Raw genomic sequence first — 15,548 nt, 5'->3', positions numbered from 1 at the left:
CTCTGTGGGCTTTTCTAGCTAAGTGTGCATCTCTAACTGGAGACAATAAACAAACAATTAATGTGGCATGAAGGTCTACTCACAGCGCCCTGATGTCTTTTAACACAAAATCCTTTCAAAAGCTCAGGCAAATTACCTTCAGCCTGTCTCAGAGAGCTGCAATATTACAAGTCACAGTGAAAAAACGTGTTATCATTAAGTTATATTCTAATCATTTTTAAAAAGCAGTTGTTGGTTTTTTTTTAACAAAATCATTGTAGGAGATCAAAAGAGAGAAGCTGAGCACAAGTTGCCGAGTCCAAGTGAAGAAATAAGAATACAAACACCGACTGCTTTTCCTCTTTAGTGGTAAAAGTGCAAAGTCACTCCACTTCTGAACTGAAAGTTGTCAGAGCTGCCTTTTATCAGTGTAATTTCAATACTTTTTAATTTATTTTTTATCTTCTGTATTCTTTGGACAGCCGTGATAAATCACGTCATTTTTTCCTTCTTTTTCACATATATACTCACTGTACAATTATTGTAAACAGCATAAATAATGAAAAGGTTGCTTCTATTTCAAGTCTCTTTCTACATTTTACACTGCATTCTGCTTTGACACAGAAACAAGACGTCTCTTTTCCTTTCGAGCTGCCACACACTAGCAGCTTAACACCATCTGGATTTCTAGCAGTGCCAGAGGAAATTTGTACTGCATCTCAAACTGCATTTTTAAATCCTCCCAAAACACTTGTTGATATATAATTTCCTGTAATCTATTTATAATGTAAAAATCTAAACTGCCAGGTGAAATCACTGGACGGTCACCTCATAAAAAATACTGTATTGAAATTCAGTTTTGTATGAAGTAGGCACTGACTTGCGCATTTTCTGATATCCCATTACGAGACGTTTCAAATCAAGCTTTAAAACGTGTTATTAACCATCTACCCAGCCATTTGAAAGATACATGCCCGTGATAAGAGTATTGTATTGCCATTAACCTGTGGGATGGTTCGAGACATCTCTTACTCACACAAAACTCTAAATGCATCTAATTAAAGACACAAGATCAGCTGTCCGTATTAATCACTCACCACTTTAATTAAGGTAAACCAGCTTGTCAGAAAGCCAGTCTTCTCTCTATTCTTCACCAGTATCGACTTTTAATAGTTCACTAGATTAGTAATTACTTGTTTATGGCATTATCAAATACCTGAGAGAGGCAAACACAGTACGCGCCCAGGAACTGCTTTAGGCCTACTCTTGGTTGGGACTCAAGGATGTAAAGAATGTTAAAAAGCTGTGACTTGGAAAGATGTACAGCCCAGCACAGAAACAAATTGAGCTACAAGTATCTTAATAAGAGAATCAGAAAGTCATTTTGCGGTCACGCAGATTGAAGGAGGAATTCTGAAGGTTAAATTGGGAAAGTTAGCCAGATCTCTTCCTCGCTTTGAAAAATCCCGTCTTTCACAGAGAGTGCCAAGTGGGCAGGCACATACAGTGCTGCCCCCCAAGGAACAAAAAGTGACAAGGCCTCAAATCAGAGTTTTCTACAGCATCAACTCTTTTCCTAAGTAATTACGGTATAAACAAGGAATGGAGCAAGACTTCTCACCACGTAAGCTCACCCACCCCAGGAACAAATCCCAGACACAGAGTTCATTGCAGCACACGGCAGCGGCTGAAGAAAGGCAGTCCTCGCCAGCACCACGCCAGCCCTGCCCCACAGACTGCTGCCAGCGCTGCTGGAAGACTCAAAGTTTGCATCCACACCAGCTCTGCTTAGCTTCTGGAAGTCGTGGTGATCGCAAACGTGACTGGTGGCGTTATAAAAAGCGGTGACATGCAACAAAACAGAGGAGGAGGGAGCAGGAGAGCAGAGGGAGCAGGGATTATGCACGTTCCTAATTCTCTTTAGGCGTACCTGCTGCCATCAGTGATGAACTTTTCTGGGAAGAGCTGCGACCAGTGGAACGCTTAGCAGATGAACACTAACCTAATTCCTGTTGGAAATAAACCAATTTCCACTCTCCTTTACTAGAGTATTTCAAACTACTAATAAAATCTCCACTGTAGCATGGCGGACCTGCAGCTCTCGGGTAGCAGGCTGGAATTTTAAGTCTTAATGCTGCAATGTCAGCTGTAATGAACTCTACATAAATACGACTTCTGAAAATTTAGCCTTTTTCCTTCCTGGAAACCTTGTATGCACAAGAGTTTAGAAGAAATGGGGTCTAGACTCTCACTGCTGTCATTAGTGAGGATCTTTCTGAACCAATTTAATTATGCTCCTCCAGTGCAACCTACATGAAAATGTTGCACTTGCATCATTCAGTTTGGCCACGTATTACCTTTCAACATGGGCCACCACAAGAACACTTGTAACTGCTCCTAAAACAACTGAGGAATGTGAGGAAAGGTGAAGTGGGATGAGCAGTGAGAACAGAGGTAAATCCTGAGCCACTGTAAAATTCCACCAGCCCCACAAGGTGAATTCCAGCAAACACCAGACCTAGTCCAGACAATTCTGGCGTTCCTCTCATTAAAGAGCTCTGGATTATAATCTATAACACAACAGCAGAGCTACTTTAATTAATTTGTGCACATTTATCAGATCTCGTTCATTTTTAATTACTTCATTTCACACTGAAATATACAGAAAGTTGGTGTCTCGTGTTCTTTATCCCAATTTTTCTTTGATAAATCCTACTATTCGACAATGAATAGTAATGAAAATTAACGATTGTGTTTCCCAGAAAAAATAAAATAATACTAAAGAGGTCTGTACCTAAATGTAAATACAAAGAAAAAACCCCACTGAAATGTACACGCAGCCTTTGCACAGAGTATTACAGAGGGCAGTGTCTGAGCACCTCAGCTGCAGCAATCAGAGCCATTGCTGCTGGTAACTCCTGAAGAACGAGCTCCCTTTCTATGTTTTATTTATACGTGTACACACATGCATGCACACACACACAAAAGCACTGCACAGTTATGACCCATGTGAAAGGAAACGCATTCTCCATACTGTCAGCACTCCATTGTAATGCACTCTACCCTCTCTGAATGCAACGTTTGGCTCCAGCTTACCACCCTGACAAATAAAGGAAAGCACTTTATGAAACCAATTTAATTGGGAGGTGACAGAAAACATACAGCCATTTTCTTTAGCCTTATCACTGAATTGGCTTCAGCTCCAATCTCTGCCAAATCCCACTCAACAGAAGAAATTAACCAGGTCAGTGGAACAGGTGCTGCGCGGTGTCTGTCAAGGGGCTGGCATCCCCACAATTACTTGCACACAATGAAGCAGTAATCTTTACAGATCATCTCTCCCATGAAGCATATTGGGGACGGGAGGAGAGGAGAAGGGTGGAAGGGAGGGAGGGACGGGGAAAAAAAAAAAAGGGCAAGAAAGGAAAATGAATGTGTAGCTGCCTCGCAGCTCAGCAGATGTCTGTGCGTGATGTACGAGGCTAGGATAAGCTGTCGTAGCCCGCTGCCAAAGTGTAGTAAGTGATTAAAGCCTCCACCAGGCTAAGCACCATATTTAGAGTCTATGGGGTTTCGAAAGTTGCACCCATTCCTTGCTGTGCTGCCAGATGTTGTTGGCTGGTCCTGCTCCCATTCAGTGCGCGCGGGAGGCAGCAGTTGGTACAGCAAGAAATGCAATCTGGAATGTTTCCGGAGGTGCCGTACATTAAACCAGTGTCACCCATCCTTCACCTCTCCCGAATGCTGAAACAACTCCAATTTGCTGCCACTTCCCTCTTGGGAAATGGCCAAGACACAGTTGTGCCTGGCAGACCCATTTGTTTTACTCAGGTGATTCTCTTCCCTCAATGACCTCTATTAGTTTAAGTTTTAATTTAGATTAACCCCAGCACCCCAATTAACCAGTGAGGGGAAAAGCTAAGCTGTGACTAGTCATAATTCTGAAGTGAGGATTTATCGAAGTTAAAGTTATTAAAAAGGAAGATGGACCATTCATCTATTGCTATTTTTCTTTAAAAAATTTAACATTTCATGGCCAATAAGCACAGGTCCAAAGACTGCCAATCACAGCTATTTCTCCTTGACCACTTCACTGTTTTATTATACTTCCTTAATTAGTTCTGTGTTCTTATGGCCCACTTGAACCTTAGAGCTGGGCTTCAGGTCCACTTGCCCCCATTCTAGGTCAGTATTATCCCTCTGCATAACAGACTGGGCCTCTTCAGCCCCTGCTGCCAACACCACGCTCTCTCCAATCTCCATTTTCAAGCCTATGCAGATGAAGCCAACATCTTCGCTCACCTCCGAGACGCTGCTCGATTCACTGCGATACTGGCAGAGGTGTTTCACAATAAATTGCACAGATGTGGAGAACAGCTAGCGTGGAATCCCTTCCAGGCCCTGAGGCAGCCTGCCCTGAGTAGGAACCTCACAAACACGAAACACTCGGAGCACAGCCACACAGCAACAGCTCTTTTCCACTGCCTAAACACTTTGCTAGCCACTTTAATAACTATTCAGATCAGACATTTCTGCCTTTCTAAGGATATAATTGTATTTGTTTAGTCCTGAAGTTAGAATGTTCCGTAGATCATCAGAGCAAAACTAGTTTTTCATGCACTGGGGTACGACTTACAGTGCACCACACTCCTCAACATATGGCAGTTTCACTATTTTATAAAGCTGGCACTGTCGTTTATTAAATAAATTACAAACATGAGGTTTCCCTAAGCTGCAGCCTCCACACGCTTGGTGCAGATTGCTCATTTCTAAGAATTCTGCAAATAAAAAGAATAGCTGGCCCCAATCCAACCTGGCACAGCTCCAGGAAAAGTGCTACAGAAGCCCTGCAGTTTTTTTCAACCTGTAGGTAGATGAGATGATTTAGGTCGAGATCAGAGTAACTGAGGTGCTTTTGAGAATCTACTCGAATCATTTTTCATAGCTGGACTCTACCCACAGAAAAACGGTCACCTTTGGAGAATTCTGTGATTTTTTTCTTGTGTAGCAATGCTCACCAGTGAGAGCTGCAGACACAGGCCTCATCCTGCAGCCCTGACTCACTTGAGCACAGCAGTTCAGTAACGGCAGTCCGTTTACATCCACGACGCAAGTTTGAGCTCACAGCCCTACGTTGAAAGCGAAGAGCGAAATCCTTGGAGGAATCTCCAGAGACTTCAGATGTTACGACAGATGACTGAGTTTCACTGCTCAGAGAAATGCAGACCACAGAACTGACTGCATTCGTTTGGTAAATGTTAAGGAGTGGAGCCCTAACACCGACACGGATTTACGGTCACTTACCTGGTGGTAGAAGTCGTCATCATCAAAGATTTCCTCGTCTATGTCCTTCAGGTGCCTGTTGGAATCAGTCTGAGGAACGACTTCCTAGAAGCACAAAGGAAATACTGAAGGAAATACTGAAAGGAAATACGTGCATGTTTCCGTCCCCAACTCTGAGGAGTTCACGTGTAGCAGCTTGTAAACACCTGAAGATCCAAAAAAATGGAGAAAAGCTCCCATCATAACAAGCTTTTAAGGACTAGGAATACATTTAAAGGCAAGGCAGAAACGCTGCCAATGTCAAAATAGATTTATGATACCTTTACTGGGAAATAAATAGGACTATACAAAGTCTTTCTGGCAAAATACTACAGATATTTTTAATGTAACGGCAAAAATACATCTTGCAAGTGCAGTAATTCTACATGATCTCTCAGAACTGAGTATTTATTTGTTCTTAAATACTAAATTAATAACAGACTTACTACTACCATAGTCCGTAGGTTACATGCAGTATGATTTTCTGGGTTAAAGACTCTAAACTCCAGAGTAAAAACAAAGTTTTGCAGTTGCTGCCTCAGGAAGCTGATTTAGTGACCATCAGTTCCTACAGCACAATCACAGACCAAACATTGTTTTCCCCTGTCAGGAACTGGCACAGGAGATAATGCAAACGCCATAAAAATGGAATTGAAATGTCTACATCTTTTTGTTAGCCATTACATTACACAAATCAGCACTCAGATAGGCCCTCCATAAATCTCTCCCAAACGAGAATATTACCTGCTAAAGGCTCGAGCTAATTGTTTTGCAGAGTTTCACTGCTTCCACAGGATGGGTTATGTAAACGAAATACCCTTACCGAATTTTCAGGCAAAGATTCAGGGACCGGCTGAGATTCCTGTTCCTTCTTTCCCAGCACTTTATACACTGATCGCTTGGTCTGTGTCCGCCGTAGTAATCTCTCTTTGTCCATCATAATATGATCAATCTGAGTCAAGATTGAACGCTCAAAGGCACCGAAACCCTGCAACAACATTAACTAGTGTCAGATAATGCAGAAAGCTTTTCCTCAAGGCAGCAGTGTTCCTCTATCTTTCCATGTCAGTGGATAAGCAGCGAGCATTCCAAGAGGAGGGGGTTTGGGCTTTGGTGCAGGATTTTTGCTAGGATTTTTTTATTTGTTTCTCTCTCTCCTTCCCTTCCCAACCTGAGGCAATCCAAGGCCTGGCTTAATAAAATGCTTTTGTTGTTCTGGTTCAGATGAACTTCTCATGATCAATATTAACTCGCAGACGCTAGGAGACCCGGGATCTTAGGGTGAAATGATTACCCACTGTATTCAAGTATAGGCTTTGTGGAGGAGGAGGCCCACAGAAACCCCTACTAGTTCCATGGGAAAACCCCAGCAGCTTGCTGATCGGCAATACGGCGTTTTCAAAGAGCTTTCTTGCTGCTAGAGAACAGTGGAGATGGAAGAAAACCAATACTACACGAAAGGATAGTAAAAAACTTTGGGAAACCATTTGCCCCTGAGAAAAAAATTCCTGCCCATCCCCTCAAAACAAAGAGAAGAGCAGCTTATGCCTTTGAAATCTGAAATCTAAGACTCTTTCCAAACTCCACTAAGGTTGGGGAAAAGAATGTAAATGCGTATTTAATACTCACTGCTGTAACACTTGGCCTAGCTTGGAATATCCGTAAGAGAAGACTTCCCAATCAACTGCTGTGCCACACACCTCTGCTAATGGCACGCAGATCAGCACACACAGAGACTTGCCTTGCCCATTTTGCCAGATGCCAACTTGGTCTTCTCGTGCCACTTCTGCAGGATGCTGTTCCGATACGTCCTGAAGTCAGCATACCGCTTGGCTATGAAGTCCGGGTAGTCCTCCAGCGTCAGCTTTCGTTTTGGGGGGCGCCTCCTCTTCTCCTGAGCTTCCACCACTCGCTCTTCATCACTACTGCTGGGAATTTCATCATCGCTAGAAGAAAAGTACAGACTAAACACCCTGTGCAAAGCAACGTGTGAATTGTGAACAGCCCCTCCACCACAACCCATGCTCATTCCACTCCGTGGTGGTACTTCAGGGAAAGAGGCACGGCTTAGCCCCTTCTCCACTGTCAAGAGATCACACAACAGGCTAGGGAAGGTAAATGGTCATTTGTCCAGCATGTGTCACCCAGACACAACATCAGTGGAGAGAACAGCAGAAAAAGCTGTGAGAAGTCAAGAAAATTGTGCATTTTCCTGCTTAGTGGGATACCAAATGATTCAGAAAGGACTTGTCTTATTCTGTATTCACCTCTCAGGTTTTGATTGTCTTCCATCCACCAGGTGCCTCGTGCCTGGGTACTGGTAAAGCAGCTCATCCTGAAGGTCCACCAGTACTCTCAGCAACGCCTCCACAGCTTTACAACCTGCAGAACAAGAGACACACGGGAGGATTTTCCACAGATCCTTGCTTTGGGTGAAGATCTAGCTTCTTCAGCTCAAATCTGAATTTCTGCCACAGCTCTTGTGTGTCCAATGGAATGTTTTTCTCTAATCAGTTTGAGTTGTGAGTTTAACTTCAAGCTGATTTATAACTGTTAATGGTAAACAACACCGCACTACGAAAGAGCACTTCTTTCCTAAACAGGGAGGGAGGGAGGGAGGGAGAGCTGCCTTCTAACCTTCTGCCTGGCTGCACAGCGGGAGTACCCTGATCTCATGTTTCATTGACAAACATGCAGGCTGCAGAGCCTCCAGGATTAACATACTGAAGAAACACAGTAATGTGTGCAGAAGGCCTTCACGACACACACGACAACAACCTTTTTGCTGACTAACTCATTTCTGCCCTGTGTTTTGTGATAGATGCCAGCTTCCGTCAAATATTATGACGCAGCGCAAGGGAAAATGTATACACACACATCCCAGCTAGGCCTGACCTCTCCCTTTTCTTTCTTGTACACAATGTGCACGTTATAGGGAGCAGAAGGAGGGAGAGCAAGAAGAAAAAATGAGCTCCTGCAGGGCTGTGACTATTGCTGGTTTCTATGCCGCTGTGCTCACCACGCAGGAGGTATAAAAATTAGATTGTAAGTAAAATTAAATGTAGCAAGATCTGATCTATGAGGCAAACTTAAACAATGGCCTGGCAAGTTTAATGAGAGGATTCTGATCAGAAAAGCTGAAACGCAGGCCACAAATCCTGACGGTAGTTCTGATGTTGCCTACCCAGCATAGCTGGCAATTCTCCTGTGTCTGTGTAGATGCAGAGCAAACGATCTGTGTTCACCGATCTCATGTCCTCCGTGGACACGCAGTGAGCTGACTGTAGGGAAGGGTTAACTGCACGCCACTGCAGCATCTGTTCTTCAAAAATAGTTCTTTTGTGGCAACCAACAAGCCTCCCTGCAGAACGCTGCCATAAAACAAGTGTTTGTCCAGGCCTACACCAACTCTCTGTACACCGGCACTCATCAGTCACGGGGTCAGCTCCTAAAGGCAGAAACCCTTAGCACACGTCCATCCCCAAACCCAAACCAAACCCCACAGATTTATTTCTATTGACCTGACGCGGGTGTGCTGCTTTCTGCTTTTACAGAGAGGCCCCACTGAAAGGGGGGGGAATGCACCACTTGGAGGACTGCAGCACACAGCACCCGGGCTCTGTTTTCTTGCAGGATGTGCTCACACAGGCTTGGCTTCCCTCCCCAGGCACCCAGTGTCCCCAAGGGAACACAGAAGCACTGGTGACAGCGCGGGGCCTTGTCTGGAGCACAGGAGGAGCTCATGGGGACGCACCGCAGAACTTCCCGGCAGCTCCTCTGCCAGTTCCTACGCTGACGTGAAGCCAATGGGGTTGTTCTGCTCAGCTCCCAAAGCTGCTTCTTGCTTTGTAGCTGGCGCAACGGGATGGGGGGAACTTTGCACCACTTGATTTTTGTGTTTGTTTTTTTTTTTACTGGAGGACACGGAGATAATGGGTAGAATGAGCAGCAAATCTTCATCAGCCACACCTAGACGGCGCAAGAAGAAATCAGCGCAGACATTCGGAGGTCTCAATCTCTCTTACGTTACCACTGTGATATTGCCTAGTAGTCACCATCCTCAGATAAATCACAGCCTGGCCTCCGGAACAGGACTGCCAAGGAGAAGTCGCTCTCAGATTTTTGCTGCACATCAGCAGCTGGCCTCAGCCTCCCCCGGCCCACGGTTCTTATGGATATGTTCCGACAGCTCTTCCTGTAAGCCAGTAACAGATTAGGCTTGCTGTACTTGTAAAACAGCTGTGTGCTAGCATCAAGACAATTCTATGAGACAGACAAAAGCCCTTAAAACTGCATTTGTTGTACGTGTATGAGCTAAAGCATCGTTTGCAGAGAAGTGCCCCCACCCCACCCTGACTGCACAGCTTAAAGCAGCAAAACCTTCCCGACTGCCCGCGACACAGCTAAACGTCCCCAGAGCTTCCCAAACTGTTTATTTTCTACCCGCTGCCTATCCTCCAGCAGCAGTGCTAATGCACCCCAGGCGGCTTTGATCCTGTCAATTACAGCTGGAGTAGCACTCCAGCTCTTCTGGGGTAGAGCAGGGCCACAGCGAGCAGGCAAGGAATAAAGACAGGCTCAAGCTCCCCCAGGCTCCGAGCTACGGACCCCAACAGAAGTGGGGATGGGAAGCAATTTTATTTGGAGTGAAGGGGATGGAGAGGGCAGGGAAGACAATGGCCATGTGTCTAACCAGGTGGGAGGGCTAATTATTGCAGACAGTGCCTTCATCATGAGCCTCTTACAGCTGGGTAATTTCCTGCTTTCAATTCTTGGGTATTTAACAGCATTACCGGATGGCATTCTCGCTGTTACCGTTGGGTGCTTAAGTGTGCTGTAAACCCAACGTCAGAAGCCAAGTGTCGCCCTCCCTTGCCTTCCTTCCCCCCCAGCCCAGCCCTACCCATTTTGCAGTTAATTCCTGGAGGGACTCTTTTCTTCCCAGTCTCCTTGCCTTCCCTTCCCTCTAATGCCCTCATCTGCTTTTACACCCCCTGCGCTGGGGAAAGACCGAATCCACTTGTGAACGAAGGCAGCAGCGTAAAACCGAACTGTTTCATAGCTGCACGCTGTCATCTTGAAGGAAAGCCAGGCACTAACCCTCCTGCTCTCCTCCTCCCCCCCGCACATCATTTTTTTTTAATGCTGCTCCTCATCTGAAACAGACAATTAAACAGAGAAGTCACAAACACAGAGCTGTCGAGCACAGCAGTGCGTTAAGGCAACCACCCAGCGGTCCTCACGTGTGAGAACCACCAGGCTGCCACCTCCTGCTCCACTCACAGAACAAAGCCCACAGCACCTCGGCACAACTCACACCTTTACCACCTGTCCTTACGTGGGACCAGAAACGGTCCGTGAGACAAACCTCGAATGACCTCCCTTTCCAGGAGTTACTCCGGCACATCAGTCGGTATTTTGAGGAGAGGTGGCTCAGCACCTCCCCAAAAACAAAAGCAGCTGGATCCCTTCACGGCACTCCAGTGCGAGAACCTATGATCCCCCAAGCAACTCCTATTCCTGGCCAACTAGCCCCAGGCCAACATCATCCTCCTTCCACGAAACCTTTTCTAAAACTGCCCTTAGGGAAAGGAGAAGGGATGCTGAGTGGATCCACCTGCAGGCTGCTACCGGAACACAGCACACGGGGCTTGGCTCTAACTGCCAGCGCTGCTGTGGCAAGACTTGTAGGAGTCACTTTGAAGAGTCCAGGGGAGCCCCTTCATTTTGTGTACAGGAGTGAAAAAGTTGTTCCAGATCCAGCAGACAGCATATCAATCCAGCACGAAAGCTGGGAGCCAGTATCAGTAAATCAAAGTGTGCCTTTCTGTTAATACTCCTCATACGTTCTCATTTTATACATCCCCTCACCCAGCCACGAAGTAGCCCTGGAGTACTTCGCTCCATTCAGGGACAGCACTGCCATGTATCAAAGTGTCAGGAGACCCACCAGAGATGAAATCTGTCCTGCTGCTCTCAAACCACAAAAATCAATTTTGTCAATGCCAGTGGTTATGGACAAACCTGCTCAGCTGCTGGCACCCCCCTGCTATGGGGCTGCAGGGATCCGGCCCTCCCACAACCCTTCCCTCCGCACACAGAGGGCACCTGCACTGCTGCCGAAACCCCAGCACCAGGGACCTGTGACTGTGATGGCCTCTGGGCCCTCCCGTTGCTGTAAATCCGTCCCTTCTACAGCAAGGCAGCTTCCTGTGCAGGAAAATACCGGCGCTCTTTTCCATGACCTCTAAAAAGGGGCTCTCATTTCATCCTGCCAAGCAGCTGCGGAGAGCAGCAGCTGGCAGGGAGCAGCAGGGAACGGCCTCACGCAGAGACACTTCGAGTCAGTGGAAAAAAGCAGGTGCCTCGAGGGCACATTTTCAAAGGTATTCACAGAGAGCCAACCAGTGGGATTCCCCAAAGTGCTGCCCGGCTGCGTGCATCCACGCTTGGACGGTTCGGGGGTGCAGAGTGCGGCACTCAGGGATGGAATCCTGAAAATCGGGGCAAAACTCCCAGCGTTTCATTCCACTGAGTGCAGGAGGAGAAGTGCTGGGAAAGGCAGCTGGGAACAAACAGCATTTGGAAGCTCTTGGGTGAAAGAGAGCACTGAGCCACAGAAACGTTGCTTTTCTTGAGGTTTACCCTCCCCAACCCAAAGGGAAGGGTGGGAACCACTGCCTTTGGTAATGGCACCGCAGCTGCACCGGAGAGCCAGGCCCTGGAAAAACTGGGCACTGCTCCCTCTGCCTCCTGTTTTGCACACCACACGGGATGCTGGGCCCCCCCCAGACCAGCACAAAGCCCCACTGGAAATTCACGACTTTTTCCCCTCAATTAAATCTGAGGACCTGGCACCACAGGAATATTGTCGGCACACGAGCTTTTCATTTTCCACGCACCTCCGCAGACTGTATGAAGGACTCACACGAAAGGCTGGACCACGGCTGGCAGAGCCAAGCCGAGCTGCTCCGTGCCGTGGAGATCCCCTGCCGGAGGTCACCGCGTCCCCAACGCCCAGCACGCACAGTGCCGGCACGCCACCACGTTATGCAGACGTAAATACGGAGGCGAAGCCAACCTGCTTTATTTTAATAGCCACACATAATGAAAAGCATCGTTATCGGGTACGCGCGTTTATCCCGACACTCAGATGAAGAGGGGAAATGCTCCCTGCTTTCAGACGACCGGGGACAGGAGTTAAACTACAGGTCAGAACGGCACTCGATACGCTGGCCTGAGAACAATACTTCTCATTCAAATCCACAAGCCAGCCACTTGCACTAGTCATCCCCAGCAATTAATCCCCCAAGAAACACGTTTGATTAAATCTTTTCAAGCAAATCCTTTGCTTTGCTTTTGTTAGTTCACTTCTTGTCAACATCTATTAAAATATGCCTTTAATTCTCCCACAATCTTAAAAAACACCGATTCCACTGTCTTCAACTTTAATCAACTGTATGGCCGGCATTTTTCATTTCATAATAATGTGCTGTTTGGAATTCAAGAGGCAGGCTCAACATCAATCATTCGGCAAGAATTTTTCCACTGCAATAAATATGCAAATGAGGAAAGCCAGTCAGTCGTATTTCAGGCCCGACTTGCTAGTGTTTTAAAAAAGACACAAATTTATTAATTGCCGTTGGCCAGCGGAATCCTATTACTTTGGGCATTGATTACAAAGCTGTGTGAGTGATTATTGTGCAACTCGCAGGCTATCCAGGCATGAGGAAAAATTATTAAAGCAAGGCAGAGATTATCAACTCAGAATAACAATAAGCCTTAACATTTTAGGCCTCTAACTTCTTCAACAAAGAATTACACCAGAGCTCCACTGTATCATAATTCTGAGGTCTGTCAGTGGTACTTTTGGAGCTGGCTCTGTATTCCCACCAGCACGGCCGTGTTGGTAGTCTGGGAGAGGCGGGGGGATTCCTGCAGGCGCCGCGCCCCCAGGCACGGGGCTCTGGACAACAGCCGTGCTGGTATTCCCACCGCAGAACCGACGGCCACCACGGACCAGCAGGACGTTCACTGCCAGCAGGCAGTCCTCAGATTTGCAGCCTCGTGTGTCTCGGTGCCCCAGAAGCACGATGTACAGAAGTACAAAGCTCCCGATAAGCCTAAGGGACGGGAGCTACGGGGCCAGCCCAGACAGAATTGCAGGCGAGCTCCTGTGGCAGCAGAGCGCTATCAGATTTTTGTCAAAGGCGCCGTTGATACGTGTACGTTTCTCATCGACTTCAGCTGAAGCCGAGCACAAAGCACTTGTAAATCTGTCCAGGTTGTTTTGGGATAGAATGGGAGTACCTCTTCACCCTTCCCAAAACACCGAGCTCCCGGCTTCTTACCGAATGGCGGCAGGAAAAAGGCCGGCTTTGCTGCGGATGGCGATAAAAGGGTCTGCTCCACACCAAAGGCCCAATTTGCTGCTTCCATTGGAATGCAAATGATGCAAAAGTTTCTGCAGAGGGGAAAATTTTATTCCTTCAGCACAAAGGAGCCAATCCTGCACACTGCTTTCACAGGCTCCCAGAGCCGCAGAACGTACTCAGTTGCTGCCTTTCACTCCACTATGACTGCATCTGACAGTAAGAACAACAGGATCAGACACAGATGAGTTTGCTAAAAGTAAAGAAAATAACTGGATGCTACAATGGAAGAAAAGGCCTGGTATTCAAGGATTTTATTAGCAGGGGCTGGGGGAGGGGGAGAGCTGGGAAAGCAGAGACAGAGAAACCCCTCCACGAAGCTCATGCTCTACTGACTCACCTCAACCGTCATCTTTTGCTATCAGCCCAAAGGAGGGAGGGACGGGGCGTGCAAAAATGAGATTTATAAAAACTGATGTTTTACATTACTGTAAATGCAAAGAGGCTGACACCACGCATTCCAGTCCCTGCCAGGCAGGAGTCCCCAAGTGCATATACAAGAATGAGAACGGAAAAGGAAACTTGAAATTTCAGTTGTCTGGATATTAAGGCCAGCAGGGAACATTAGCCCATCCAGACTGACCTCCCCACATAACACCGGGCCATTAATTACATTTATCATGACAAGCAGTGAGCTTCCATCGCAAGGTAACCAATTGCCAATTAATTCGAGTTAGCTGACATTTGCACATGCTCGTCTGGATGCTTCGCTAGCCTTTGTTTCCCTGCATCTTGTTTGTGCAGTACACAGACCAACATGCACAAGTATTTAGCTGAACTCAATTTAATTAGCTGTTAATTATCTTGAGAAACTCAAGTGTAGGCAAACCCATTTGATGTTCTTGTAGTGTGGTGTAATTGTGTTCTGGAGTTCGGGTGTATCGGGCCAGCACCTACGTCCTTTCCTACCAGTTCTTGTACGGGAATTTAAGGCAGCTGTAACATAAACCTCCAGCACCCAGTGTCCAACACGCATGGCTATGGAGATAACCTATAAAACGGGAGCATTTCAATCTTAGCCCATCTATACAAGGGACGCACACAAATTCTGCTCAAAAAGATGAAATACCACAGGCTAACAGCCTTGGCAATCGTGGAGAAGGGCAAGCATTTCTTCCTCTGAAGAGAGCCCCGAACTCCGTGTTCAATAAATAGCCTGTGCTTCTCTGCTACCTCCCACACAGAATTGCCGAACGATTCACAGACAGAACGACGGGCCATCAAATACCTTCCTGGGGTCTTGCACAGCCCAAATTCTGCACTGGGACAGCCACGCACAGCACCTCGCCCCCCGCTGCCTGACTGAGCTCTACAACTGCGACTTGTGCCTTGGTCTGAAGTTTGGCACTTCGTATCTCTCCCCTCTTGCCACACATGCAGAATGCAAAAGCTCTCCAAAGCATGGGATCATCACAACAGAAAGTAAAAAAAAAACCAACAGCCCGATCCATTCATTTATTTCAGTTGAGAGTAAAGTCTTCATTAACGTCAACAGGCTTTGGCTCAGTCCCACAAAGAGCTGAATAGATTCTTCATTAGATCAGAGAGGAAAGGTGAAATTTGGGGACACCTGCATCCACATCCATTTAAATCAAATTCAACCCTGCATGAATTGACAAGCACGATGCTTTTGTATTCATAAAGTGTCTAGCCTAATACAATTCAATTAAAATGAACTACCAGTTTTAAGTGGGCTAGATCTGATCACGATAATTTACACTCAGGCTTGAAACCCAGTTCTGCTCTCACACATTTGTGCAGGCTCCCGGTAAAATCTTCAAAGCAATAGTATATTTAAGCCCATGATCTCGCCTA

At 46.5% G+C, this 15,548-nt stretch overlaps 1 protein-coding gene across 3 annotated transcripts in view; it reads right to left on the bottom strand.

Annotated features, from left to right (window-relative positions):
• AATF (apoptosis antagonizing transcription factor) overlaps positions 1-15,548 on the bottom strand; it is a 56,407-nt gene that overhangs the window by 30,243 nt on the left and 10,616 nt on the right. For all 3 annotated transcript variants that reach the window (XM_035343276.1, XM_035343275.1, XM_035343277.1), the window contains exons 5-8: positions 7,569-7,683; positions 7,043-7,247; positions 6,125-6,289; positions 5,284-5,367 (exon numbers count right to left, since the gene is read on the bottom strand). In XM_035343276.1, coding sequence (XP_035199167.1) covers positions 5,284-5,367; positions 6,125-6,289; positions 7,043-7,247; positions 7,569-7,683 — 569 coding nt within the window. The remainder of the gene's footprint in view (positions 1-5,283; positions 5,368-6,124; positions 6,290-7,042; positions 7,248-7,568; positions 7,684-15,548) is intronic.

The sequence above is a fragment of the Oxyura jamaicensis genome, chromosome 19 (assembly GCF_011077185.1).
Source record: "Oxyura jamaicensis isolate SHBP4307 breed ruddy duck chromosome 19, BPBGC_Ojam_1.0, whole genome shotgun sequence".
Classification (NCBI taxonomy): domain Eukaryota; kingdom Metazoa; phylum Chordata; class Aves; order Anseriformes; family Anatidae; genus Oxyura; species Oxyura jamaicensis.
Note: the sequence above shows the minus strand (reverse complement) of the source record. Positions and strands in the feature narration are given on the sequence as shown.